This window comes from Scatophagus argus, chromosome 3 (assembly GCF_020382885.2).
Source record: "Scatophagus argus isolate fScaArg1 chromosome 3, fScaArg1.pri, whole genome shotgun sequence".
NCBI lineage: Eukaryota > Metazoa > Chordata > Actinopteri > Scatophagidae > Scatophagus > Scatophagus argus.
The window spans coordinates 18,053,690-18,080,345 of NC_058495.1; the positions used below are offsets into that span (position 1 = coordinate 18,053,690).

At 42.8% G+C, this 26,656-nt stretch overlaps 3 protein-coding genes across 5 annotated transcripts; 2 read left to right on the plus strand and 1 right to left on the minus strand.

Annotated features, from left to right (window-relative positions):
• The first annotated feature begins 135 nt into the window (after positions 1 to 135).
• LOC124056671 (limbin-like) lies at positions 136 to 11,354 on the plus strand. 3 transcript variants are annotated; one of them, XM_046384345.1, is made up of 23 exons: positions 136 to 685; positions 925 to 1,000; positions 1,169 to 1,350; positions 1,682 to 1,738; positions 1,870 to 2,062; positions 2,177 to 2,277; positions 2,452 to 2,517; positions 2,627 to 2,761; positions 2,997 to 3,136; positions 3,752 to 4,076; positions 4,278 to 4,517; positions 4,647 to 4,816; positions 5,133 to 5,292; positions 5,401 to 5,577; positions 5,696 to 6,006; positions 6,152 to 6,326; positions 6,979 to 7,122; positions 7,354 to 7,581; positions 7,688 to 7,914; positions 7,998 to 8,085; positions 8,170 to 8,345; positions 10,462 to 10,563; positions 10,789 to 11,354. In XM_046384345.1, exons 1-23 carry the CDS (start codon positions 440 to 442, stop codon positions 11,180 to 11,182), a joined length of 4,113 nt encoding a protein of 1,370 aa, XP_046240301.1. In that variant the 5' UTR covers positions 136 to 439; the 3' UTR covers positions 11,183 to 11,354. The 3 variants fall into 3 exon arrangements, with proteins under 3 accessions (XP_046240301.1, XP_046240302.1, XP_046240300.1); XM_046384344.1 differs by having other exon boundaries at positions 137 to 685; positions 4,641 to 4,816; XM_046384346.1 differs by lacking the exon at positions 10,462 to 10,563 and having other exon boundaries at positions 4,641 to 4,816.
• A 460-nt stretch (positions 11,355 to 11,814) lies between these two features.
• LOC124056674 (cytokine-like protein 1) lies at positions 11,815 to 14,431 on the plus strand. The gene is made up of 4 exons (XM_046384351.1): positions 11,815 to 12,170; positions 12,263 to 12,307; positions 13,330 to 13,476; positions 13,579 to 14,431. The coding sequence occupies exons 1-4, from the start codon at positions 12,024 to 12,026 to the stop codon at positions 13,678 to 13,680; spliced, it is 441 nt and encodes a 146-aa protein (XP_046240307.1). The 5' UTR covers positions 11,815 to 12,023; the 3' UTR covers positions 13,681 to 14,431.
• A 7,145-nt stretch (positions 14,432 to 21,576) lies between these two features.
• Positions 21,577 to 23,831, minus strand: msx1a (muscle segment homeobox 1a). The gene is made up of 2 exons (XM_046384353.1): positions 23,204 to 23,831; positions 21,577 to 22,965 (listed from the first exon to the last, which is right to left on the minus strand). Exons 1-2 carry the CDS (start codon positions 23,634 to 23,636, stop codon positions 22,547 to 22,549), a joined length of 852 nt encoding a protein of 283 aa, XP_046240309.1. The 5' UTR covers positions 23,637 to 23,831; the 3' UTR covers positions 21,577 to 22,546.
• Positions 23,832 to 26,656: the final 2,825 nt, after the last annotated feature.

The window sequence follows — 26,656 nt, forward strand, 5'->3', positions numbered from 1 at the left end:
GCGGCATCTGTTTCTATTGTTTCTCAGTATATTTAGGTAAAATATATATAAGGATCTACATTTCCCATCACACCACACGCTGACTTTGTTTTAATTTGAAATGCCCGACCGGAAACGGACATGAGTACTTTGTGATTCTTTAAAAATACTTGACCAGTTTCTCGTTCTTCCCAAGTTTTGGAACTGTTTTCCGAAGTTGTGGAACAACTTTGATTATGGACCTTGTGTTCGTGTATAAGTCTTTGAAACGGCGTACGTAGCTTCTCCTGCAATATTAACATACAAATAAGATATCCTTGTTTGTCAGAAACGGTAGTACGGTTGGTAATATTCAAGCAAAAGCTGTGGAAAATGTTTTCATCACGGTGGTTCAACAGTGGCACAATGCAGCCCGTTAGCTAGCGGCTCTCCTTGGTGAGGGTGGCACACCAGCTTACGAATGCTTCTGGTACACTTTATCGCGACGAGGGTCACGATTTGGTCATTTATCTTGAATATCCATGTGTCATGTTTGTTGCCGCCTCCTTTATATCTCCGTTGGTGTCACAATGTAACCCGGCATGAGACTCGGCATGCCGGTGTTTTGGAGTCTAGTTCTGGACATAAGCCTTGTTGTGACGGCGCTTCTCAGGATGCATCATGCCGCGCAACACTAACACGCCTTTCTTCCTCGGATAAACAAGAGGTAGGACGCCTAATGTTAAAAAAACGATGATGTTTTCCATGTTAAAAACCTCACATTTTCTTAAAAGTGTAATTGGGGTTATTTGTTTTTATTGTAACCTCGAACCGTATTTTAGCAAAAAGTACTTTGCGTTGTGTGTCTTAGATATGACCAGATATTGCACATCTGTAGGCTGTCATTAGATTCAAATATTTAAGGTTTGTTAATAAACAGTTAACATGGTCCATTTCCGTTATCAGAGGCTCTCCGGTACCCATGTAAAACACCATGACTCCAGTGGGAAATTTGCAGAGTTGACATTGCGCCGGACGGATGGTTTGTTTTGTTTTGTTTTGTTTTTGTTTTCTTTCAAAATAAATGACATACAGACTATTACACTAAAGATCTGTGTTACCACAAAAGTATTCATTTGTTTAATTAATGTCAGTTTTGTAACTATGTTTTTGCTTAGGCTGTTCAAACAACCTATACTTAACCTGACAGGTACCATGGAAATCAATGGGGCCATGGTGTTGTCTGCAGACGGTCCACTCTGTTCTTCAGCTGCCACTGGTCCATGGGGACACTCCATTTATGCTCCATTTGCCTATGTGTCAAACATTTTGCTTGCCCGGCGACGCAGAAGCACACTCACCAGATATAACCCAGGCCCTATCCTGCCTCAGGTAGGTTTCTAAGAGGCATTTTGGTTTTTGTACACAGTATGCAGATGTAGTAAGCAATGCACCTTTTTATAGGCATTTATGAGATTGTTTATTTGCATTTATTGTTCAAACGTTTCTGTGCATTATAGTATTTTCCTATTTTCCTATTTCCTATTTTTACATTTTTCAAAATTAGTATATGTTGAATTTCCATTCACACGCCAAGCAAATTGTCACATGATTACTTCTTATTGCATCCCATTCCTATGATTAACCTTCCTTAACATGATTCAAAAAAAGGATCATCATGCTGGAAGAAACTAATTGTACATTGTGTTAAATGTTCCTGCAGTTTCAGACTGTGGCACATCCATCTGCATTTGGGGTCAAATTTCACAAGTGTGCACAGGTACATCAACGTAATTGTTTGAATATAGCCCATTTAATCTATGCAAATTTAATTCCAACATATTTTTAAGTTTTAAACTGCAAATACTGAATTTCATCCAATCTGCTTCGTACTCTGCTTGTTGCCTCCAGGTGAAGATTGACACTGATCCTCCTCAGCTGACGTTCTTCCTGCTGATTCACAACATGGGCCCAGTGGGTGGCAGTGCCACCAACCTGTCTCAGGTCGCTATCCGGGATTCCATTTCTGGAATAGTACCTCTAAAAACTGAAGGCAGGGTGGTGGAGAGAGGTTACCAGGCGTTTGCCATTGATTCATTATCTGGTATGTCTGTCACTCAGTCTGTTTTAAAAGATGATTCGACCAGACATGCCAAGTTTGAATTTTCTGCACCCTGCATCCACAATACATAACATGCTATTAATTTTACTTCTTTAGCTGGATCCCAGGTTGTGGTCAATTATACTGCTCACATAAGGAGTCATAAGAGTGAAGTCCTGGACCTTCCAGCTTTTCTCACCTTCTCTAATGCATCACAGGTATTTTTTCCTCCTGTTTGTGCACTTTTTTTTTTCTTTTTTTTTAACTTAAAAGCAACTTTGCTTTTAAACTTTATTACACCCAAATAGTTTATCTGTTATTAATTATTTGAATTTCATTATGTCAGTATTTGCAATATACTATATTTGAATGTTGTTTTCTGAACTACACAGAATGATGTCAGCATGTTTGGTCCACTGACAGCTAATCTAACCTTGAGGGTGAATTCCACTGACAGGGTAAGTTGTGGACAGTTCCTTAACGAGAAACACACCAGCAGCCTCTAACATTGCATGTTTGTGTTTTTGCTGTTTTCAAAAAGTCTGATGTTTCTGCCTGTCATTTTAGATTTATCCTAACCATGGGGTCCATTTTGCTGGATTTGTTGTGGGATTCTTTGTCACATTGGTGTTGCTGTCACTGGGGTTTCTGGCCATGAACCTGATTGGTCCCAGAACCAGGCTGAACCTTCTTCAGCAAAGGGTACCACAAATTCAAATTCAATCAAAAATCTCAGTGTTGTGCTGTTTTGTTCTAGTTAATCAAACAATATAAACTGTTATTAAAAACTCATTAATTACACACGGTATAAATGTGTGTGTTAATGTTATAAAAGTGTTGTTGTTAATTGAAAATTTTATATTTTTATCCAACGAAACTGCATAGAGTCTATGACAGTTATATGTTAATATATTGTGCATATATTTTCTTGCTTAAGAGAAAGAGAGGTGATTCAGATCCAGAGTATGCAGAGTGCAACATGAATGAGACTGTCAAAGAAGAGGCAACATTTGAAGACAAGATGGTGGACATCATGGTGTTGGAGGATCCCCAGAACATGTATCAGGCTTTGGAAAAGTGAGTAGACCATTTATGAGGGATTTAAATATCTCTCCATAAGCCTTATGGAACAAAAAATGATCAAATTCACTGCCACCAGATTGCCAGTGAAGGAAAAAAAATCAAAAATAAGTTAATGTAATGTATTAAACAGAAGCTGTCAGTTTTCTCCTTGATAATTTTTCCATTGATTAATCTGTCAATTAATTGATTCATTGTTCACTTTATAAAATCTCAAAAAATGGTTAAAGGTCGTTCTGACCTCATAAAACAAGTTTTTGGCCTCAAGGGATCATAAAATGTCACATAAGCGTCTAATAGTATAAAATTATGAGATGATTACATTTTCTATTCAAAATCTCAAATGTTCTGCATAAACACTTTTCTGCCCATTATTCAGCATCATAACTGAAGAACAGAAGGAGAGATTGTGACCCTAATTCACATTTGGTTGGAAACTGAAGTCTTCAGTTTCAGTATAATATATGAGCTTGGACCAACCTGAACATAAACTGCAACTTGACTGGTGCAGGGAGGCATATAACCGCAAAGCGGTAATTCTAGTTACAATATATCTCAACAAAAACCCACAAGGTATGAGTTTACTCTTACTCTACATTTTATCCTTCTAAGCCTTGAAATGTCCACACTGCTGCGAGCCACAAATAACGTGGAGGCCACACGGATTCAGATCTACAAGGATGTGATGTCCTCCCTGCTGGGCGGCCTGCGGTCCCAAGGCCAGGCCAGCGCCCAGGTCCAGCAGAGGCTGCTCAGTGTGCTCCACGGACAGCTGCTTGGCATGGAGGGTCGGCTGAAGGAGGAGCGAGGGACCCGCATGGCTGCTCTTGCTGGCCAGTGTAACCTGGAGACTCGGGAAGAAATGGAAGCAGAGCACCGCAGAGAAGCTGCTGAGAAGGCCCAGGCTGAGCTGCTGTGTCAACATGCAGACCAACAGGTAATAAAGTTTAGTGTTTTTTCTATTTTCTCACTTAAAAGAGCAACCAAAAAGACAATGTGTTTTACTTGTGAAAAATAGGATAGATGAAGTGACGATTAAAGCTTGTCTGGGAAGTAAGAGATGGAAACTCGAGAGAATCATGTTAGCGTATTGCTTTCACTACATTCCGTCACTAACCTCATTTTGTTATGGTACTAGGAGCTCCTCCGCTGCAGCGTCCTCCTGGAGAAGCTCCACAAGCTGAGACAGAGTCAGCTCCAGCGCATCCTGTTGGTCCGACATGAAGAGGCCTCAGCGAAGGTCCAGAGGCAGATCATTGAGTGGCGTCGGGTGGAACTGCACAAAATTTTCTCTGAAGAAATGGAGGAGGCCATCAGGATGGGCGAATTGGAAAAGAGCACAGCCAAAAGTCTTCAACACGATTACTTTGCCTGTCAAGTGAGCAATCAAATTTTTATTTATTTCTCCTTCTTTTTCAGCTCTCTGTATTTGTGCTAATTGTTACATGAAGCAGAACATATAAAATATATCATGTGACATGTTCTTCCCCGTTCTGGCCAGGATCAGCTAGAGGAGATGCTGGATTTGGTCCTTGCCAATCAGCGCTTTGTGCTAGCTGAACGCCATGCACAGAGGAAGTTCTTGGTTCACAGCCTTCACAGCCTCAACAGCTTGATTTCTGACACCTTCACCAGCACCTCCAGCAATCTGGACAGCTGGTTCACTCACATCAGGAGGTCGGTGCCCATTATAGTTGCTGTTCACGTTTCACTGTTAGACTACACTACATATGGCACAGCAAGCTTCTGTGGCAGCTTGAAAGCAGTTTCTTAAGATTTAATGTGGGGTGCTTCTTTTTGAGATGTAAAATACACAATAGAAAATATAGATTTGCTAAAAAATAAACAGAAATATTTAACATATCAGTTTACAAAGAAAAGGAAATGTTATTCTGGTATTTTACAGAAAATGTATACATTATATCAAGTTCAGTTTTGTTGCAGCTTTAAGCAAAAGCTGTCTAAACCTGGCATGCTTTTCTCTCTCCACCAGAGGGAGCATTGTGCCTGAGGAGCAGATAGACCAGCTACAGGAGAAAGCCCAGAAAGAGCTGGTGATGGTGAGGCAGAGACTGGACGAGGCACTGAGCCAAGAAAGGAGAGCCATGCGCTGTGACCTGATTAAGAAGAGGCGGGAACTCATCTCTGACATGGTGAGTAAATCATGCAAATTTAAACTTTTATTCCAAACATATATTTTTAATTGATTGTGCATTGATGCCACAAAACCTACATTTACTACCTTTAATCCTGCCTTCCAGCTGCGGATCCACAAACAGAGACAGAAGGATCTGTCAGGATTGTCCAAGGGTCTGGAGGGAAGAATAGATGTCGCTCAGCACCTGCACTGTTGGCAGAACCTACTGACAGCTCACAGTTTGGAGTTAGCCGAGCTCATCAACAACCTCGATGAGGAGGCTGCAGCCGACATCCGCAAGGTGCCACTCTGACATCGCACCTTCGTCATCCAGTCGCTTTGGAAGATACATAAAAACCCATGCAGAAATATATCACTGAGTTTGACTAACTTGTTCTGTTCCTCTGCCTGTTCCATAGGTGACTATGCGTGTGATCCAGGGTGCCATAACAGAACTCAAAGCCATCCAGCCCTCTGCAACCCAGGCCCTATTAACACTCTTGCCTCCAGGGGCCCAACGCTCATTGCTGCAGGTAGAACCAGAGGCAGGAGCAGGACAAGCCCAGGGACAAGGAGTGAGTGCTCTCCTGCAGGGTCAGGAAAAGTTGCACCAGGAAGGCAAGGCAGCCTTGCGCACCCTCAGCTGCACTAGGGAGGCTCTGCGGAAAGCCATGGAGAGGGAGCTACAGGATCAAAGGGAGCTCAGGGAACACTGCAGAGCTTTCTTCAGGTCAGTGGTGCAATCAGGTCATTCAAACATGGGAAAATTATATGCATGTGTTGCCATGCATCTAGAAGAAGAAGAAAAAAAGAGCATTTTTTTTGGGATAATGTGTGTTTATCTGTCAGTCTTCCTTTTCTTCTTTCTGTCCCAGTTGTTTGTGTTCGTCGCAGTTGACTCTGTGTGAAGACGACCGGCTCAGGATGAAATTAGAATTTCAGAAGTGTCTCTCTGTGATGGACCATTGCCTGGTGCTGCCCCATGCTGTCTCCAGAACAAAACTCCACACAGCTCTGGCAGCTTGGAGAAAGGACAGCGAGCAACAGATGGTGAGCACATAATCACACATCATTAAATTCTCTTGTTTTGTTCTAGACTATGCACTGGACTTTGGCTACTGCTAGCTGTAATATTCTACTAAAAATGTCACAGTGGCAGACACCAAAGCACACTGCTTCCTTCTTTTGGTGTAATATCTGTGTTGCCTGTTTTACAGCTAATCACATCCAATCTATTTGAATAAAAATACAGTAATAATGGAAGGTCAAAAATATTTCTTTCTCTAAGACATGAACCATTGCAAATTTCAGTTCTTGCACTGAAATTTGTGCTGTAGTTGCCCAGAGAAAATAGAAAATTCTTCCTCAGCCTGCTCTTTAAAAATTGTATATAATGTATATGAAATCAAATTAGCAATACTTTTTTTTTATAAATATCCTCATGATATGACAGTTAAGATAAACCAAAGGGAGGAATCCACTAGTATTCAGCTACTGCATTGAAGTTTTTTCAAATGAATAAGGACTGACAGCCACCAATGCTAACCACACTGCAGTTGGCCTCAATTTTGTAGGCCTTTGGATGAGTGCATATTGTTATTCAAAAATAATAAAAGGCTGCACAGAGTGGTTTCATTTCTTATCATCATAACAGCATGGAGTCTTTTATGCATCCACTTTATGGATATTGTGGTTTTTGCAGATGAATATGCAATCCAAGGGGAAAACCAGTGAGACCAGACAGATGGCGGAGACATCTGACCTTCTGCTTTTCCAGAAAAGCCTTGAGGACAGAATTCAACTGTTTGAGAAGGAGAAGGAGATGGAGAGCGGTGTCATGAACAAAGTAAAACATTTTTTCTCAGTAATTTCATTCCAGTCAGCTTACCGTAAGTCGCTTTCAAGTGCAGTAAGTTATTGAAAGGCAGGAAGAGTCCAGTATATTAAGCTCATTCAGTAGCATAAACCTTTCTCTTTGGGTAAATGACAATGTTTGCCGAAGTACGTCTACACTGAACATAAGGTTGGTTTGAGTTCATACATGGTGACTGAAATGCATCCATTCCAATTTTGGCAGGTGATGGAGGAGATGCAGAGGCAGCGAGAGGATGACCTGCATTCTCAGGCTGACAGTCTGGCAATGCAGATGGCCACCATCCACTACCAGAAGGATGAGAGGAGGACCAAAGTTTCGGAGACCTCCAGAGCAATGCTCACTTTGCAAAGCCTGCTCATTCAGCAGCTCAGGGAGAGAAAGAGCCTGGAGAGACAAGACATGGCCCAGAGTATACAGAATCACTGCTTGGTAGGCAATGCTTGATTCCAGGGTTAACTCCTGCATTGGTTTCTTCTCAGACTTCTCACTGAACTTTGTAGATTTTTATCAGAGTGAAACTTGACTCTTTCAACAGGGCCTGGAGGAAGCAGAGCAGCAGCTTCAGAAGGAGAGGACAGAGATGGGTGGCCTGCGAGTGTACCAGTCCAGAGTCGAGTCAAATGCCGGACAGAACTGCGACGAGGGAGAGGAGGAAAACGAGGAGGAGCGGCTGTTTCAGGTGCGGCAGGATTGCAGGATGACGTCCATCCTCCAGGAGGCGCTCTACAAGCGTGAAGAGGTCGACACACTGTTGGCTGAGAGGTGAGCTGTCATGTCAGTGTTATCTCAGGAGTAATGAGGAATGTGGAATCAGCACGGGCCATTAAATTTAACAGTGCTTTCAGGTTGCAAGAAATGACTGCCAACAATCAAGCCTTGGAGGATTTAAAAGAACAAATGGGGCTCAAGAGACTTTATGCAAACTGTGACCAGGTCTGAATTTATCAAGACAGTATTTTTTTCGGTGTTATATTAACACAGCCATATTAATGGAATGTGTCCTGCTCTTCATCTCAGGATCTGGAGTTTGCGTCTCGGCTGGTGAAGCAGAGCCAGCTGTCGACCGACGTTCTCCTGGAGGCCCTGCGCCTCCTCCTCCCCACCCTGCCTGAAATTGATCTCCTTTCCATCACTGACGCCCTCTGCCCCAAGCAGCACCCAGTTTCATCCTCTGTGGAGCAGGAACACTCAGGGTAAGAACCAGGTGGAGCTTCTCTCTACTGGCAGACAGTTTCTGAGTTTTACACAGTGTAGTGTCACATCAGGTGAGTGTGTTTGACACAGAGGGGCAGTTGTTAATGCAGGTTTCCATTTGGGGTGGGTTTTTTTTCTGTATTAGTGTTATTCCTTTGGACTTTTGATAATTCTTGTGTAGCATCAATATAAAGAGAATGGAGACTATCTGTATAGTTATTAGACACACTTTTTGAAAATCTATAGATTTGACAGTTACACAGTACATCTTAAGATAACTGATGAACCAGTATGCCAGGTTTCAGCACTTACTAGCTTAGACTTGTCCACCCCATAAAAAGCATTTGTCTATTTAGTCTGTTCAAAGTAATATCAGGCTTTACCTGTTGGAAATGGGGCAAGGACATTGTGTCATACTTCCCTGGTCACTGATATCATTTTACCTAATGTCATTAAACTACTCGTGTGGGTTTTACCATACTGCACTAGTTTTCTGCTTCATGTTATACCCCTCCCCCCTTTTAAAGGAGAAAAAGAATAGAACATCAATGAAAACTTTTTGTTGCCCAGAGTCTCCACGATTCAGGTTTTGTGGTTTTAGAAAGTGGTTTTCTCCAGTGAAGTTGCTGATTAAGTCAAAACCGAGTTGAAATGCAGCATCTGGCTGAAGCAAACCCATGTGCAAGCGTCTTAATTTTAAACAACAAACACAGTTTGAACACAGTTCCACAAGGGTCTTTTTCCCCAAGCCAAGATGGAGAGATAAATGATTTTGCTCATCATTTAATTTCCCCCTCTTCCTGATGCACTGGAACACTGATGCCTGGCCCCCGCTGAGTTTGGATTACTTTTCTTATGAATAATGTCTCATGCATGAGGTCTCTTTGGATCTGAGCTGTCTGGCCAAAGGACAAGTGAATCAAAATGCTCAGTTTGGAACAATATGCAAGACATGTGTTTGCCTTCTCTTTCTCAGATCCTTTGTTTCTGCAGCTAGTTTGCAGAACAGAGTTTGCACATTACTTATTTTTTAAGATATGGAGCGAACATTTACATCCTCGATTCCAGAACAGGTGGTGCTCTGTGTAGAATGTAAGTAGAAACAGAGTTGAATCTCTTTCAAACAAACACGCAGTGTGCCAGCTTTTTTTGGAATCACGGTTGTAAGCAGAGAAAAAGAAGCTGAGAACTTGCTGGATCTGACCAACCAGGGATAATTGACTAGATTGTCGCTACTTTGAAATCCTTTGAAAATTTGTTTTTATTTATTTGCAGTGCAGTCGTCCGTATCCAAACATATAGCAAATTATCAAAGAAAGTTGAAGTGGAGCGGAGCGAAGAAAACTGACTCCTCGTCGACCAGGTTCAGATATGTCTGAGAACACGGTCTAAGTCGGCATGTGTGTTTAACTGATTCAGCTTCTGATTCTGACTGAATTTATTTTTAAAAAATGCAAACACGTGTCACCTAGCTATAGTTTTAACATTTTAACCAAACATTTGCACCCTTACTTGATGGAGCACCGGCAGTACACTCACACGTCTGGCCTCTGAAGTGTTTCTTTCATCCACTGCTGTTCTTTGCCCTCCTGCTTCTCAGCATCCTTCACTTTACATTATGCAACCTCCCGGTTTGATCATTCACACCGTACGCTGTTTAAAATTTGCAGTTAAGTGTGGTCATCTTTGCTACATGTAATCAAATGCCTGTAACCTGTGGGATGCCCTTAACGTAATGAAATAACATGTGGTAGCCCCGACAAAAATGTGCTTTTCTATTCTGTGTTTTTCAAGAAACCACAAGTTCTATGTTTAGAGGCCAATCTGAGATGTCAATCCTCTTGATGAAAACATTCCTTGTGTGAGTTTCCAGTTGGAATTATCCATATTCATTAATTAATCTGACAGGCCCAGCGTACTGTGCCCTGCCAGGAAAGAGACAGAGTCCATTTTACGTTAACAGGAAAGATCACAAGGCTGTCCCCTCTAAGCCAGTGAGAAGTTATTGCAGTGTATCTGATAGCCAGGCGTCCTTGACCATTTTATGATCAAAGCCAAAGCAGAGATTGTATCACAGTTACCAGCTTAATTATGTACTGATGACTCTTTGGCCAGGTGTGTCGAGGAGGTGAACAGACATTTCTCTGTCAAACTGAGAGAAGATGTGGTGCGCAGAAACATGCTAAATATGCCAAGCTGCACTGTGGAAAGAGAGAGGTGAGTGCTACTCTACTAGCTGCTATTTAAAGACTTGATGTTACACCGCCATTGAGACTAATTTGTAGCTCTGTGGTCGGCGAAACCATACACGAATCTTTTCATAATGTGCAAAATGCCTTTCATCAGTTACATGGCTGAGCTGCAGTGACCACATGCATGAGGTAAGCGCTTCAACTCTCCGGTCCCACTAACAACAGCGCCTTTGTCTTCCAACTCTCACAGACTCCAGGCAAAGAGGCAAAGTCTGATGGAAAAACTGCTCCCCAGATCCTGCCTCCCAGTTCCAAGAGATGTTGCACCAGCGCTGGTCGAAGAGAAGCGAAACGAGGACAGTTTGACTGTTTGTAAATCAGGCACAGTTACGCAGCAGAACAGTGACGCCGCAGAACAAAGGGCTGTGGACACAGTGAATGAAACGTTATACAGCGCGGCAGAGGAATACACAACGCCAGCCTCTGCCAGCGCTGCCCTGGGCGCCCCTGATACTGGAGAAAGGCTGTTTGTGTTCCGGGATCCACCTGAATCATTGGACCCCGTGGGCGCCCCTAAAAGAAAAAGGAAAAAGAACTTTCTGAATCTGAAGAAAGGCTCAGTGGCTCCAACAAACCTACCTTGAGACTTACAGACCTTGTCTTTCGAAAGTTTTTTTTTTTTTTTAAGGTAATAGTCCTTTATGGTGGTATATTATAATACAAGAATCCAAAAATAATTTTGCTGTGTAGCGAAAAAAAAAATGTATGTAGAACCTGGCTTTGTTTTTAAGTAAAGGCAGCTGACTTGTTTCCAGAGTTTTGTTTGGGGATTTTTTGTTTCTTTGCATCAGGTTGTTAACAGGGAAAGTGATTTGCAAGTTTCCAAATGAATTTTGGACAAGAGAACAGATCAAAACCCTCCTTCCTTCCTCCTCCTGTGTACTCTTCACGTTCATGTCAAAGTCATGGTCAAAACTCCAGACATTTGGCAAGTCACTGTGTTTTTGTGGTTTGGTGTGAGGACTAAACCTTCCTACGCCTGAGATTTGCAGGTACATTTAACGTTGAATGTTGCTGGAATCTGCTGGCCTCCCCTTGTTGAGCCTCATGGCTGCTAATCAAACTCCCCCACACCGGTTCCCTCGCTGATAATTAATAACTATCATTAATATTCTATTTTTTAAGGAGTCGACAAGGCTTAAAATTGTGCGTGGGTATAAAAAGTTCCAACTGTGTGTTATCAGCAGGAGAAGCTCAATCATCCCTGCTACTTGGAGCTTGCATGAGCACAATATTTGCTCTCCAGCAACACAGCAAACCCCAAATGTTTTCCTCAGGCCTCCACGTCATCGTCCACCCCCCTCAACCCCCCCACCTCCACCGCTCCATCCTTAAAACTGCCGCCAGTCCCGCTCTTTACTGTGTGAAACTGTGCTGAGTGTCGCAGCAGCCGGTAGCTCTCCTGAGCAGCGCATCAGAGCCGACATGAGGCTGGGACTCGCCGCCGTCTTGTGTTTCTTCAGCTTCGCGTCGCTGTCGGACTGCGCGCCTCCGACGTGCTACTCCAGAGCGGTGGAGCTGAGCAAAGAAGTGATGGCTCTGCTGGATAAAATACACACGTACCACCGCACTGTAAGTACTTGGGCCGAGTTGTCACAGTGTGCAGACGAGTCTTCACATTGATTGTCTGTGTTCTGTATTCTAACGATGATGTTTGCTTGCAGAAAACGTGTGCCGAGATCCTGCCTGCGATCTTCCTTGACGTGCATGTAAGTTCAAACTGCTGTGTGCTGACAGGAATTTCAGGGAAATTTGAAATATTGCCATAACACTTTTCCCCTCCGGCTAACAACCACTTTTCCCACGGTGGTAACCATTTTCGTTTATTCCGGTTACATTTTAAAAGCCATGAGCTGTTTCCTCCCAGTCGCGCTCATCTCAAAGTTGCTTATTAGTTTCCAATGCGGACGCAGCGTGCATTTTCTTTCCCAGAATTAACAGGACCTGCCTGTGAAAATTAAGATTAATGCAGCTAAGGTTTGTCATAGATTACATCTAGGATTTAGTCTTGCATTAATATGATTTGTCATTACAGTACAATAATCTAACATAACTAACCAATGCTATCCATGAGGTTTTTGGTGAAACTGAACAGGCAGGAGCTGATAATGATGTACTCTGCCTTTTTGCTCAAATCAAACCTCAAAGCTCTCTGACTTCTTAGGGGTCAAGGGTCAACATGTAGAATGTGAATATATCACAAAAAACGTCAAAATCTGTGAATAACGGGCGACTAATGACTGTCTGTGTTGCCTTATTTCCCCTTAGAGGGAATGTGACATAGCCAAAGTGTGTGATGGTCAGTCTGTTGATACTGACAGCAAAATAGACCGCTTGGTTTGTATAAGAGCATCACTTAAATGGTGGGAAGGATGCAGGCATTCAGACTGAACCGACTGAATGATCCCGGTTAGATAAGAGCTGTGACTCTCACTATTCATAGGAATCTATTTCAATCCAAAATTAATCAAACCAGTGCGGTTCAATGTGTACTGGCCAACTGTTTGCATGTAATTTGTTGTTGCATGTGTGTGTTCAACTAAGGATGGGTCAAATGCAGAAGACAAATTCAGTGTGTGTATGTAAAAATATATATACTGTCAATAAAAAGCTAATGCTTCTTCTCTGTTTCTATGTTTATGCAAAAAAAAAAAGGTGTAAATTGAATTGAGTTTACATGGCCTGCAGTCTGTAAATGCTGTCATGCAAAAACAAAATTTTATCTTTTTAGAACTCGTGCATCACAACCAAGCTCCGTGACTTTCTCTACGTGGTGCTGAACCATCCTAACCAGTACTGCAGAGAGCGTCCCAGAATGGTGCTGCTGAAACGTAAAATCCAGAACTTGTATACCATCATCACCAGAATGTGTTATCGGGTGAGAACGTCGAAAACGTCTGCACTGTTTTTCGCCCTGAAGAGTTTTATTTTCAGGCTTGAGTGGCTTACACATGTGCACGTGTTTCTGTTTGGTTGGCAGGACCTGGTGTTTTTCACGGACGACTGTGAGGCCATAGATACCGGACACAGTAGCCCTTACTATGCAGAGGACAGGCTTCAGCTGCTGCAAGAGGAGAGATGAGCAGCACAGAGCAGATGACGGATGCACCTCGGTATATCACATTCACAGAAACACACGCAGAATCGGAAAAGCGCGCACAGTACGCCGCACTACATTAGATGCATCACAAGCAATGCGCACCGTCGTGCTGTTTCGTGTCGTACGAAGCTGGCTCTGTGTCGGCTGCAGACCCATGTTAGTGGACATGTGTGGCTGCATTCCAGCCCGGAGTGCAGAACTTTCCACAGGAAATTTTCTGAATGCCAACCATGCCGAAAAAACCTCAAAATAATAAACCAATAAGAGATGCTTGTGAGCCGAGCTTAACCGCTGTTTACTTACCAGGGCTGATCAAAGCTTCGTGTGTCATTAAGAGAAATATGTTGTGTTGCCATAACCCTTGGCCTGACTAACATGTCTTAAAGGAGCACTATGCAGTATTTTGTAAAACATGGTGGTTGAAAATGTTATGTGAGAAATAGATGTCCCAGGCATTGCTTTCTTGCACTTGGTTGTACAGTGCGTTCCTATAGAGTTTACCCACATAAAAATAAGTTAGCCTTTACTTTGGGTTTTATATGAAGGATGTGAGGACAAACGCTGCTGCTGCTTGTACTGAAGTTGAACAAAATCCATTTTTTTCATAGTAAAATGGATATAAAATAATGGAGCCATAACTGTCATAGATGTATTAGAAACACTGCTGTTGTATGCATTCTTTTTGACAATCTATATATGTCTCACATTATGTAATAAAACTTCTCTTTATGTATCAGCTTGTTTTATTGTCTGAAATCATTTGCAAAATGTCTGCCATTTGATTCTGGGAAACGCTACACAAACTACTGAGACCGAACTGGCTCATGTCCAGTCGGTGGATCAGCATGACGTCTTTTTCTAAAATTCAAAACAGGAGTGAGGTTATTTTCACCCTGAGTTACACTCTGATTTCCACTCAGCATGTGACAGTTACAGATGAATTTTATATTTATATGAACAGGGCGAAGTTGAACTAACTTGAACTAAGATACAGTTGTGTTTTTGGTCAAAGTACAAAAGTATTTTGTCTCTAAACTGGAAAAACTGTTGTGTCTTTGAAGAGAAATTGCGGTTGATGAAGTGTAACTGAAGCAGAGTGGTTTTAACACAGACCGCAGTCTCCAGTCTCTCTCTGTACGTCCAGCAGACAAAAACAAAATGAATACAGAGAGGAAACGTAGATTTGTGTTGTTCTGGCATCGTTATTTTCTTCCATAAGAGCTCTCTGAACAAGTAATGGTGCAGTTATCATTATTATGACAACATTGTTATGGCTTGGATTCGGGAAGAGGTCTGCCTCTGTCTTTAATGCCTGGCCTCTGCTGCCCCCTGCTGGCTACAGAGAGGTGCTTGTTCAGTGTATTCCGTGCGGACATATTCAAAGTATTCTGTAATTTTGGGACCATGTCGACCTTAAATATCTAATCTTTCTCTGTGTTTTACAGTGAGGAATGTCTGTCTTTGTTTTACCTGATCTGTCATTTTGATCTTGAACACACCTGGTTATATGAGGCCAGAGTTAAATGCCCCTGACAACCAGCCTCACCGGCCCTCTCAGCAATCCACGCTTTTCACGTAAGCCGCTGGTTTCCGTCCCCATCTGCACATTGTGAATACCTGTGTGAAAAAAATTACGTGTAGAGACTTGAATTCACTTCTGATAGGTAAGCCACCCCGGTGAAGCCAGCCAGCTTTTCTTTTAGTCAAATGAGGCCTGCGTTATTGCTGTGTGGCAAAGCTGTGTGTTGTTGTTTGCTCACTGACTGAGTGCAACACGACTTGGCTGCCAAGCTGTATGTATGTATGTATGTACGTATAGAGAGGGTGATGAGTGACATGGTGTGTGTGTGTTAAAAAAAAACAACTCATTGCACATTTTCCATGTTTGTGTTTGTGGATCCTTTTCCCTCTAAATCTGCCTTTTTGACCTCACAGTGATGAAGAATTTCCCACATTGCCTCGCTGAAGCACACTTTCTGTGGTTGCTCTGCTGTGTATTTTATTGCTGCGGGTGTTGCTGTCATGTTCTGCATCACAGGAATACCTTGAGCTGTCAAACAGGATGCTTCACATTTGTCCTGTTGACTTTGCATATGTCTTTATTGATTGCATAAGTGTCATGTCTAGTTCATGTGTTAAGCCTGTAGCCTGCAGGATGCAGGAGAGCCCCCAAAACCCCCCAAAAGTAACAGTGCGGATTGTGGAGGTTAACTTAATCCTCAGGCAGAGTTTGACAGTTGTGATCTGTCACAAGGTGGTGCTGGTTGTTTGCTTCCATGCTGCCACGTGAGATGAAGATATGTTGCTCACCATATATAAAGGTGCAGCTTTTTGTGTTTCACTCACCGTATTTATTAGCAATTTGTGGACTTTGAAGATTAAATTAGATTAAGAGATGCAGCGCCGAACCATGTTGGAAAAACTCAAACTGAAAAACAGAGAAGCGTTTCAGTGAGAAATGAAAACAAAGTGTCGCAGAGATAAGCGGTTAAGCAAAGACACGTGGATTCACAAGGAGTTTCAAACTTGGGATAACGCTGCAGAATTTGAACCAGCAACACTTTAAACTTCTAATAGCTCAGTGCTTTATTGTTGTAAAATCACAATTTGGTCATTCAGCAATGAGCCAAACTCTCACGCACTCACAGCTTCTTCAGTCCTGTGCGGAAGATTTATTTAATCTTACAACACATACCAGTCAGTGCGTAATCATTTAACAGCCTGCAGTTTAATTTGAGTTTGGCCCGTGTTGCAATAAGCATGTTTCGCTTTTCGTGCCAAAAAATCAAGTCCTTGCACTTCTCAACCACCCGGTCTGAACCTCTCACTGCTAATTAACCAACCAGCCCTACAAAAACGAAAATGTTAGTCAGCAGCATGTGGCTTGTTAAGAAATCAGAGTGCGGTTATGAAGCTTAACTGCTGCGCTTGTTGATCGTCATTAGAGGGGCCACATAATCCACGTTATTTTATATCATTAGGGCAAAACGAGAACAGAACATTTGAACCACAGTCATCCAGGTAATTTAACTATTTTAATGTTCTGTGACACTGCACCAAAAACATTAAATGCTGCACAATAAAAAAACAAAAACCCAACAACAACAACTTAGCTGGAGGGTGACAGCAATCATTCTCTGCTTTGTTGAAATAAATTACCCTGTAAAGGACAGATCAGAAACCCATTTACATTAAAGCATCGGCAATGCAGCTTGTGATTAAGTCGGTTTTATGAGGTTTTTAGGCAATTTTCCATCACATTTAGCACTTTTATTGCATCTTAAAAGAAATGTTGCCTCATTAGTCCACATAAGAAAATGTTTCCCCCTTAATTTCCAATAAATGATTGGCGTACTCACCATTGGCACACAAGTGTAATTACGCTGGATGGAGTTGTGTTGAAGTGTTCAGTGAGATTCAAAACTGGCACCTATTAGACCAAGGCTTCCTCTCCCATCAACAGCAAATGTACCTTATAAATACACAATTGTTCCACTGATTAACACGTTGAAGTAATTATTCAATGAGGGGTCACTGGAGGACGTCTGTGGATAAGGCCTGTTCACCAAGCCAAGACACCTATTAACAGTCTCAGTCAGTTCATGGGAGATTACTCTACTGCTTCCTCAATGGTGAGTGCAATAACCTCAACCTATGAGCGACCAAAGTTTGCTCATGATCGTACAGCATATAGACAGAAGTATTGGGACAGCTGACCACTGCACCAACAGGGACTTTAATGACATCACATTGTAAATACACAGACAGCTTTGCGTTTCTGTGGGACTTATTGCCCATTCATGCAGTAGAGCATTTGTGAGGTCAGACACTGATGTTGGGCCAAAAGGTCTGGGTCACAATCTCTGTTCCAGTTCATCCCAGGTGTGTTTGAAGGGGTTGAGGTCAGGGCTCTGTGTGGACCAGTCAAGTTCTTCCACACCAAACTCATCCAGCCATGTCTTTATGGACTTTGCTTTGTGCACTGGGACACAGTCATGATGGAATAGAAAAGGGCCTTCAGCAAACTGTTGTTACAAAGTTGGAAGCATAACATTGTCCAATATGTCTTGGTGTGCTGAAGCATTAAGATTTCCCTTCACTGGAAGTAAGAGGCCAAGTCTACTCCTGAGAAACAACCACATACCATTAACTCTTGTCTATAGAGTGTATACAGTAAGTAAATCTTAAACCTTTCAAGTAGGCCACAACACCACTGCCCTCTAGTGGACACTACAGGTCATGCAAGCGCAACGTGAAGAGATTTAAAACCTTAATTCTTCATTAAATAACTATATTTACATGGAGTTTAATAATAACTCATTTTGGTAAACAGGTGAGGCTACAGTCATACACCATGTAAGCAATCTGTAATTTTTCAAGTACCATCTTGATATTCATCTGCTTTATGTGCAGGCCTGCTGAGTCCTCGGCCTCCTGGAAATAAAAAAAGTTCAACTCCATAATGTGTTGAGAAATAAGATTTTGTTTTTTAATATTAACTTTTACTGTAGTCCACGACAGGCTCGCGGATGACTTTATGGTGAGCTTATTGCATTTATTTAAAAAAACATGTAATCGTTGTAATTGTTTCTAAATTCCCTGTATGAGAACATCCGTTTTTCCGCAGGAGGCTGATTTTATAGGTCTTTTTGGAAATAACAGCCGCAAGAAATTGGTGATGATGGCCATGCTTGCTGGTAACTGGACGTGGATTTATAACATCCCCGCTGCCTTAATATTAGTAACAGTATTAACAGCATGTGGACCTGACTTCCTGCGGACTCGCACCGGATTTTTGGCTGCGTGTTTAAATTAATGCGCTCTGCCGTAGTTAAATTAGGCTGTAGTGTTTATATTTCAAATGGACATTAAAATATTGACTATTCGTCCCTCTTCTGATTTTATTTTGCGACTCAGAGTTCATATGTGGAAAATTCAGATTTAAAAATCTGATGAGGAATTTAATGGATAAATGTGCCTTTTTATTTGACCTCGCAGGCTGTTATAAAACATTTTGGCACCAAAAGAAGACAACAACAACAACAACAAAGTATCTCACTGGTCATCACTGGCCACAGCGGGGGGGAAATCACAGCATGCTCACGTTGCTAACGGACCCAGTGATTTGGAAGTTTCACCCAGTATAGTTAGAAACCTACACTTACATATATATATTTGAAACAGCATAAAAAACATTTATTTATTATCGCTGTGTTTTATTAACTCACTGTGCACATTTTGCCTGAAAATGCTGAAAAGGCCCAAAGCCAACAGGTAGACCCTCCCCGCGGAGGAACACGCCTGCTGTGGCTGATAGTGTATTGATTTGGGCCTATTGCAGGATTATTTTATCAGCTCAGTTTTCAGTTTAGTGAAAGGGAATTTTTAGTCATTTAAACAACACGATGCCTTTTTTTAATTGAAACGAAAGTGGGTTTTTTTGTTTGTTTGTTTTTTTTGTTACTCCGACTCTGAACAGAAGGTGGTGGTGGTGTAGTACGTGAAAGAAACAGAAAGTAACTTGTGCTCGTACAGGATTAATCCACGGATTATTTACTTATTTATGTATTTATTCTTTAAACTCAGCACATAATGGATGCGTTCAGTGTCGTGTACATGGATGCAGTGTCCCATGAAAGGCTGATGCGTCACCCTGCCCACACTTTATCTCATATCTGGAATAAAGCGACGCTACCTGATTGAGCTTCACACCACAGCACACATTTTAACACTGTTCAGTGTTAGACAGTAAACGGACATTTATCGACGCTATAGATGAGCCAAATAACATCAGCCCATTTCTGATAACAACGTCCTTAAATTAACTCGTGTGGCAAATCGTTTAAAGATAACTCAGTGTATAAGAAAGCTTCATTACCGATCAGGTGTCGGAAAGGTTTAAGTAATATTTGTTGGCTGCTATTAGACAGATTATCTCCGCAGAGGTCACCACAAACGAAGCAACCAGCAGTTTTGACGTAAACAAATCAACTTATATTTGTAATATTTGTCGCTATAAAACTAATGCACTAATGGCAGCTTGTGTGACGAACTCTCTCTGACTCTCTCTTAAATAACTTCCATTAATTCAGCTTATAAAATTCCCCCACGACGTGACATGTCTCGGAAAACAAAAACAAACCCAAAAACAAATAAAGGTTAAAGGTCCATTAAATCCTCTGCTTTAATAAGCATTTTGAGTCAGACTTCTAATAACCCATCAGTCCGTCTTTTGGGGATGAAGAGGCTTTTAACTGCAGAGTCAAACGGCCTCCTGTGATCTTCTGGGTGACATAAACTGAGGAGTTTTGTTTTCTCTTTGGCTCCTGGCGTGATAGAAAGCTTAGGACAAAAGAATGAAAGAGTTAAAAAAAAATGGACGGATCCCCTTTGGTTCTTTTGTGTCAAGTTTCTCTTCTCTTCAGACGGAGCGTTCACCCGTGTGATTTAAGCTTATTGTCGCGGGGTTTGGATTGATTCATGCCTCGTGGATAAAATGGAGCGGAGGCCGTCAGGAGGAAAACACAGCAAAAAAATAATAATAATAAAAATAATAATAATAGGCTAATTTTTTTAAAAAAAGAAAAAACCCTTTGGTCGGTAAAAATGCACTTCGAGTGACATTCAGATTAACTTTAAAGGCAATTACGGATATTAGTATGATTGATTGGTGACAAATAAACGCGTCCGTGAATAAATCACCTCGTGTTTTGTCGAGCTTGTTCAGGACAGCAGCCTGTCAGCGCTGAGTGGGAAATCACAGCGCACAGAGCAGAAGTGTTGCCCGTCCCAGTCCCTCGTTGACATTTTAGGAATGATAAAAGTTCCGCCTTGCCTGGAGCTACAGCCTCGCTGGAGCCGGCCTCTGTCTGCGGCAGATTGCCTTTGCTCATTACAGCAATTATTTTACTCCAGTTTAACCCCTGCCTGAATGGCAGAGAGAAGCCAAGAGAAAGCTTTTTCAAACTGGTGTGGAGTGGCCTGTAATCCCCCCTCCCCGCCTCCTCCACATCTGATCCCTGTTTTGTCATTCAAGTGTCTTCCTGGTGGCAGAAAACGACTCCAGCGTTCATCAGGAGGATAAAATATTTGCTTTACGTGTTTCCCCCCGGTGAGGTGATATGAGAAGTGGCTGAACACCCTGTCCTCTGCATAATGGGGTGTCACCTGGCTCGTTTTACACCCTAAATGCTCCATAATGACACTCTGCTGGATTGTTTACAAGCACTTTAACCCAGAGAACCAATCTCCAATATTTTTCGGTGTGTTTTGAAGTCAACCCCCCCGCCCACACACACACACACACACACACACACACCTCCTCCTCTCCAAATTTCCACCCCCCCCCCTTCTTCAACTCCAACTCTTCTGGCGCCAACAAAATCTAGGTTAGTTGTTTCAGAGCAATAGGCAACAGCTGTAGCAATACATTCCAGCAAATAACATATGACAAGTTTGAATTGACACAGCGCACCGGTGGAGCTGAAATACCTGCGCAGGAGCACAGAGTGTGTGAGAGACTTCACTGCAAAGATGAAATTAAATAAATGTGGGCTGTCAGTATTGTTGTGGTGTGGGCCACATAAAGCATTTAGTTTTGTCAATGACATCCCAAAGTGTAGGCTGTGAGATTTAAATCACGCTTTAAATTAAGCTGATCCTTCCTGCTTTCTATTTTTCAACAAGCCTGAGGACCTAATTATTATCTTCTGCTTCCCCCACCATAAAAACATGTTTCCCTTTAGATGCTTAAAATGAATATTTAAATTTTTTTTTTCTTTTCCAAGCAGAGATTCTCCCTCTGCTTTATAAATGTACTATAAAACAGACAAATATTAGTGCTACAAGCACCATGCGTCAGGCAAAACGAAGAACCGCTTAATGAAAAAGAATAAACAATTTATTGTTAAGTTATGTCACAAATATATTCATAATATAAATGAGGATATTTTTCAAATATACATTATTTTACAGTACACATATCCCTTCCGAAGGGAATCAATCCAACAACAGACAGTGCTGTTATAAAAACAAATGCTGTGGTTCTCCAAAGTCACAAAGAGCATTTATTGACACTGGATTCAGTAACCCGCTATTGTTACGCATTGATATGAATGCAAAAAAAAAAGAAAAAAAGAAAAATGATGGGGTTGTTTTTTGTTTGTTTTTTTTGTGTTTTGTTTTGTTGTCAGATGCGATTGGAAGCCCAACCTAAGTTTGTTGGTGCATAATGTCGAGATGCGCAATAGTCTGTGATTTACCCAGGAGCTGCTGTGATAGCCGTTTTACCTGTGTCTGTAAGCAGCCGTGAAGGTAGCGGAGTGGGCCCTCTGTGACACTGTGGCACAGCCCAGTGTCCATACTTGACTGTCCAGTCGTCAAAGATCAAAGGTCTACAGGCACTAAATTGTTCTCCACCTCTGCACCGCAAAAAATGTCCATCTTAAAGTCATTTAGTCTCACACTCAGATTATTTTTCTGGATTAAGTTTTTCTTTTAGTATCAACACGTTCTTTTTTGTTGTTATTATTATTGACAAAACAGATTCAAGACTCAAGATTAAATGACTAATAAAGTTGGAATATTTTCGCAGTGAGTGAACTTACTGGCGAGGTCAAGAGAAGTGGATTAACGTCAAGGTCCTCAGAAGGGGGTCTGTTTGGAGGTCTCGTCCCCCCCCCCCCTCCGACTAGATGTGACACTGAGCTCACAGCCTGGATGTCTCTTTATTTAGTACAGTGTCACCTCGCCCGTCCGGAGGGCCCCCTCTCTCGCTCGAGGCCCTTAGAAAATAGTCTAAAACCTCTTGGTGTCCCACTGTGTGCGTGCCCCTCGTTCTCTGTCCCTGTCAAGCGAGGTGGTACATACTGTATCCGACGTGAGCGGCGTACAGTCCCACGGGGGAAACCGGCAGCGAGTGCCTCTGGAAAGGGTGAGACCCTGCGTAGGACGCGGGGACGTGCGCACCCAGAGGAAAGGAAATCCCGAAAGCAGGAGGCAGCATAGGCTTAGCTGCCATTTTCAGTTTTTCGAGTTCTGCCTCCTGGAGCCGCTTGGCTTTGGCTCTCCTGTTCTGAAACCAGATTTTGACCTGGGTTTCCGTCAAGTTTAAGGAGCTGGAGAACTCTGCGCGCTCGGCGATGGAAAGGTACTGTTTCTGGCGGAACTTCCTCTCCAAGGCAAGCAGCTGGGATGTCGTGAAAGGGGTCCGGGGCTTTCTGTTCGTCTTGTGTTTTCGCAGCGGGCAGGCAGGAGGACTCAACCTTCCTGTGGACAAAAGTGGACAAAAATTTAAAAATCTCGGAATTAAATGCGCAAAACGCGTACATCCCAGCCCGGCTGAAATCCACGCAGAAGTGATACATTGAGAAAAAGTTGTCATGCAAAACACACTGAGTGGGTAAAACAGACGGGTACAAACATGTAAACGACCCATAACATAAAATCACACATACTTAATCTACATAATATTTATTTCTATACTTTGTACTGACGCCAAACTTACTTGGAGGTGTGGGAGAAAAACGAGGACTCTGTATCCATGAAGTCCTCTCTTTACTGTCCGGACTCTCGGGTTTGATCAACACGTCTTCTGGCATGTTCATGATGTCGCCCACTGAAAACGAGGAGCTCATGGCTAAACCAGGAACTGATGTATCCAGACTACCGAAAGCACTCATCCTTGCGCCCTTCCCCAGAGCCTGGGACGTGCCGGGCACGGACGTGGCATCCGGGGATGACACCTCTCTGCTGGGTTTCCTATCAGCCATCAGTGCCTCGACGCTGAAGGGCAAAATAGCAACTTTGGGCTTCCCAGTCTCCTCTGAGGGGCTCAGACTGGTCTGCATATCGCCTCTGCCGACGAGGACCGAGCGGGTAGGAAGATCTTCTGTTTTCAAACCAGCGGTCAAAGCTGACATGGCGATCGATGGGGCCATACAGGTCCGACCGGCACGGGAGAGGTGAACTAGCTGACTCTCGTGGGTACAGTGGAAAGAGTTACACAAAGTTAGTGCGAGGCGCCCTTAGGTGACGGTATCCTCATGTTTATGTGACCAAAGTGCATCGCAGGGCTATAATAAAGCAGGCGTGGAGAGAGAGGCGACCAATCAGGGACGAGAGGGGCTGGTCCATGTGAGCCTCTCAGAGAGAGAGAGAGAGAGAGAGAGAGAGAGAGAGAGAGAGAGAGAGAGAGAGAGAGAGAAAGTTAACAATCATTACTTTTTTTTTTTAAAACAACCCACTTCAGATCACCATAAACACAACAAACTCTTAATGGGCCATGGATTAATCAAGACTGAATCCCACAAAATGATGTTTTACCCTAAAATAGACCCTGTAATTACCTTACAATTAAGTTATTGACATTTTATAACTGAGGCTGTAAGCATCGGTGTAATGTCCATTATTACTCCCCGTGTTTGATCAATTTTCTGCCCTAAACGTTTAAACAAGCCTTAATCAGACAGACTCGTGAAGGATGACCGACTTCGCTCTCAAAGTGTTGAAGTGATTCTTGAAACCCTGCACAACAGTTTATTCTGTCTCTCTGCAGTTTATTGATGACTGTGGGGCTCTCATCGGATTGAAACACACAGGCCTTCGCAGTCATTTTAGGGGTAATTACTGGGTTTGGGGGGGGGACTCGGATTCCCCCCCGCCCCCCTTTGACTACATCCATTAAAGTCAAAAATGATGTGGAGTTGGGTGGGGAAAGCAGCGTGGAGCCGAGGAGAGCTTTAACCCGGGACTGTCACTGATTTACCTGGCCATACTCCTGTGTGCCTATTCATTATCTGCACTCCATAAAAGAAGGAATTTCTGTTGTTATTATCGTTTACAGATAAAACATGTCACTGGAGCCACATGCTATGTTTCATTTAGAATGGAAAAAGTCCGGTTTGATTTCATATCACAATAACTGCTGAACCTCAGAGCACAAACACGAAAACACACCTTATTCGCGGTGTAGTCGCTTGTCCGGAAAGCGTCTGCGTCGCTAATTGCCAGGCATAAACAATCTGTCACGATTTGTCAGTCGTCCTAATGGGCAGACAAGTTATGTTGTTTTTAGGCGCCAGCAGCGCCCGGATCAAAGCGTTCGACTTTAGGGAGACTATTGAAAAAGCCTGAACCCGCACGGAGAGCGCAGCACCGCCTCCTCCTCTACCCGCCCTAGCCCAGGGACACTGAGCCATTCAGCTTGAAAAATTAGCTTTTTCTCAGCCGATCGCACGCCAGTTCCATCCATTCAAATGAGCGCCATAGTGGAGTGTAATAGCAGGCTCCTGAGAAGAAAAGGTCAGCGCCCACTGGCGCAGTCAGAGAGTCCCCGACTGAAAAGGATTCCTCGGCGCGAGTGTTTCCCAAGATACACATTAGACCACAGCTCCCTGTCTCACGGAGGTGTTTGTTGTTATGACTCTAAGCGGCAGTGTGTGTGTGTGTGTGTGTGTGTGTTAAACACAGTGCGGATTGCGAGACCTCAAAGCATCCTCATTATGTGTGACTGTGCCATCAGTTTCAGAGGGGAAATCAAAATGAGGTAAACTCTCTCCGGGAACCAGTAAAGTTTGTAGTGGTTCAGTCAAGTTATGGCTGAAATATTCCTTCACTTGAACTTTGCAGACCCGGAAGATCAATAATTTGCCTTTAGAGGTTAATATTCCACAACATTTAATGATAGTAGCCTCATTTAAAGGGGAGGGAAATGAAAATGGGTTTGGAGTGTGTATAATGCTCTTATTATGCTTAGACTTTCTTTTTCAAAAAAAAAAAAAATCTTTAAAAGTATTTCTTGCACAACATGCAGGCCTACCTGAAACTAGTGCAGCCACAGGTGCTCTAACCTAATCGTTGTCTTTTTACAGCAGAAAACCTGCTTCCAGTCGGTTTATAAAAACTTTACTCGCAAGTTCTTATTTATCAGCAGCACATCGTGTGTGTGTGTGTGTGTGTGTGTGTGTGTGTGTGTGTGTGTGTGTGTGTGTGTGTGTGCATCTGCGGTGTGTTTGGAAACACTTAAAGCCACTAACCTGGAACGTGTGGCATTGCTCCGAAAGCTTTGAAGTCACCCGGAGTCTCCAGGCTCCCACATCCGTCTGAAGTTCCCTCCGCTTGGGGCTCAAACACTTAACCTGTCCTCCAATCCCAAGTCGTTAAACGGGTCTGTGTGAACACAAATAGGCGCACATTCAGACGCATTAACGTGCGCTGGTTTGGGAAGGTGTTGCAACAACGCGCTGCGGCCTGCTGATTTTTGCCTGGAGATGGGTCGTTCACAAACCTACAAAAACCAAGCCTGTGATTAGGTTTACTCCCCACCGGTTTGATTTGATAAAAACGCAAATAAACAACAAAATATTCTACTGAAAATTATGAGTAAACATCCCTGCAATCAACGATATTTGCTTCACACTTTTCATCAATAGCTGGTGATTTATTTACGATCTCGGCCTAAAGTTGATATGAAAGCACGTCTGTTTAACCTGCCTGTGGGCCTTACGCTCCCAGTTTGTCTTGTGGACAGAGGGGACAGTGGTGCTGAAAAACAACGTTGCTGGCAATTAGCATCCCAAACACTGGCCTTTTAAGAGGAATGATGTGCCACGGAGAAGACGATTACCATAACGTTTTATTTAAATCCCCGAGGCAACAAATGAGGGCCGAGCTGAGCTACAAAACAACTGTAAGACCCATCGGACCTTTATTTAACTTTATAAACTAGGCCCTCTTTGATTCCCAGTCAGGAGGCAGAGGCTCCAGACAAAGGCCCATTGTTGCCTCCTCTGAAAGTTGTCTTAACTCCTTTCATGCGAGGTCTGTCAATTTAGACTGTAAAGACATAAAAGGGAGAGTCGATGTCAAAAGGCATTTTCGGTGCAACTAAAAGAACGACATGCGCGCCTGGATATAACTCATATATCTCATAGGTTTTAGATTTAGAGAGGATTTGGGG

Coding starts and splice junctions, on each gene's coding strand:
- msx1a (XM_046384353.1), bottom strand. CDS start 23,636: ATGGCCCCATCGATCGCCATGTCAGCTTTGACCGCTGGTTTGAAAACA. Junction 22,966..23,203: donor TTTTTCTCCCACACCTCCAA/GTAAGTTTGGCG, acceptor TTTTGTCCACAG/GAAGGTTGAGTCCTCCTGCC.
- LOC124056674 (XM_046384351.1), top strand. CDS start 12,024: ATGAGGCTGGGACTCGCCGCCGTCTTGTGTTTCTTCAGCTTCGCGTCG. Junction 12,171..12,262: donor TACACACGTACCACCGCACT/GTAAGTACTTGG, acceptor GTTTGCTTGCAG/AAAACGTGTGCCGAGATCCT. Junction 13,477..13,578: donor TCACCAGAATGTGTTATCGG/GTGAGAACGTCG, acceptor TTTGGTTGGCAG/GACCTGGTGTTTTTCACGGA.
- LOC124056671 (XM_046384344.1), top strand. CDS start 440: ATGCTTCTGGTACACTTTATCGCGACGAGGGTCACGATTTGGTCATTT. Junction 4,817..5,132: donor TGGTTCACTCACATCAGGAG/GTCGGTGCCCAT, acceptor TCTCTCCACCAG/AGGGAGCATTGTGCCTGAGG. Junction 8,346..10,461: donor GTGGAGCAGGAACACTCAGG/GTAAGAACCAGG, acceptor CTCTTTGGCCAG/GTGTGTCGAGGAGGTGAACA.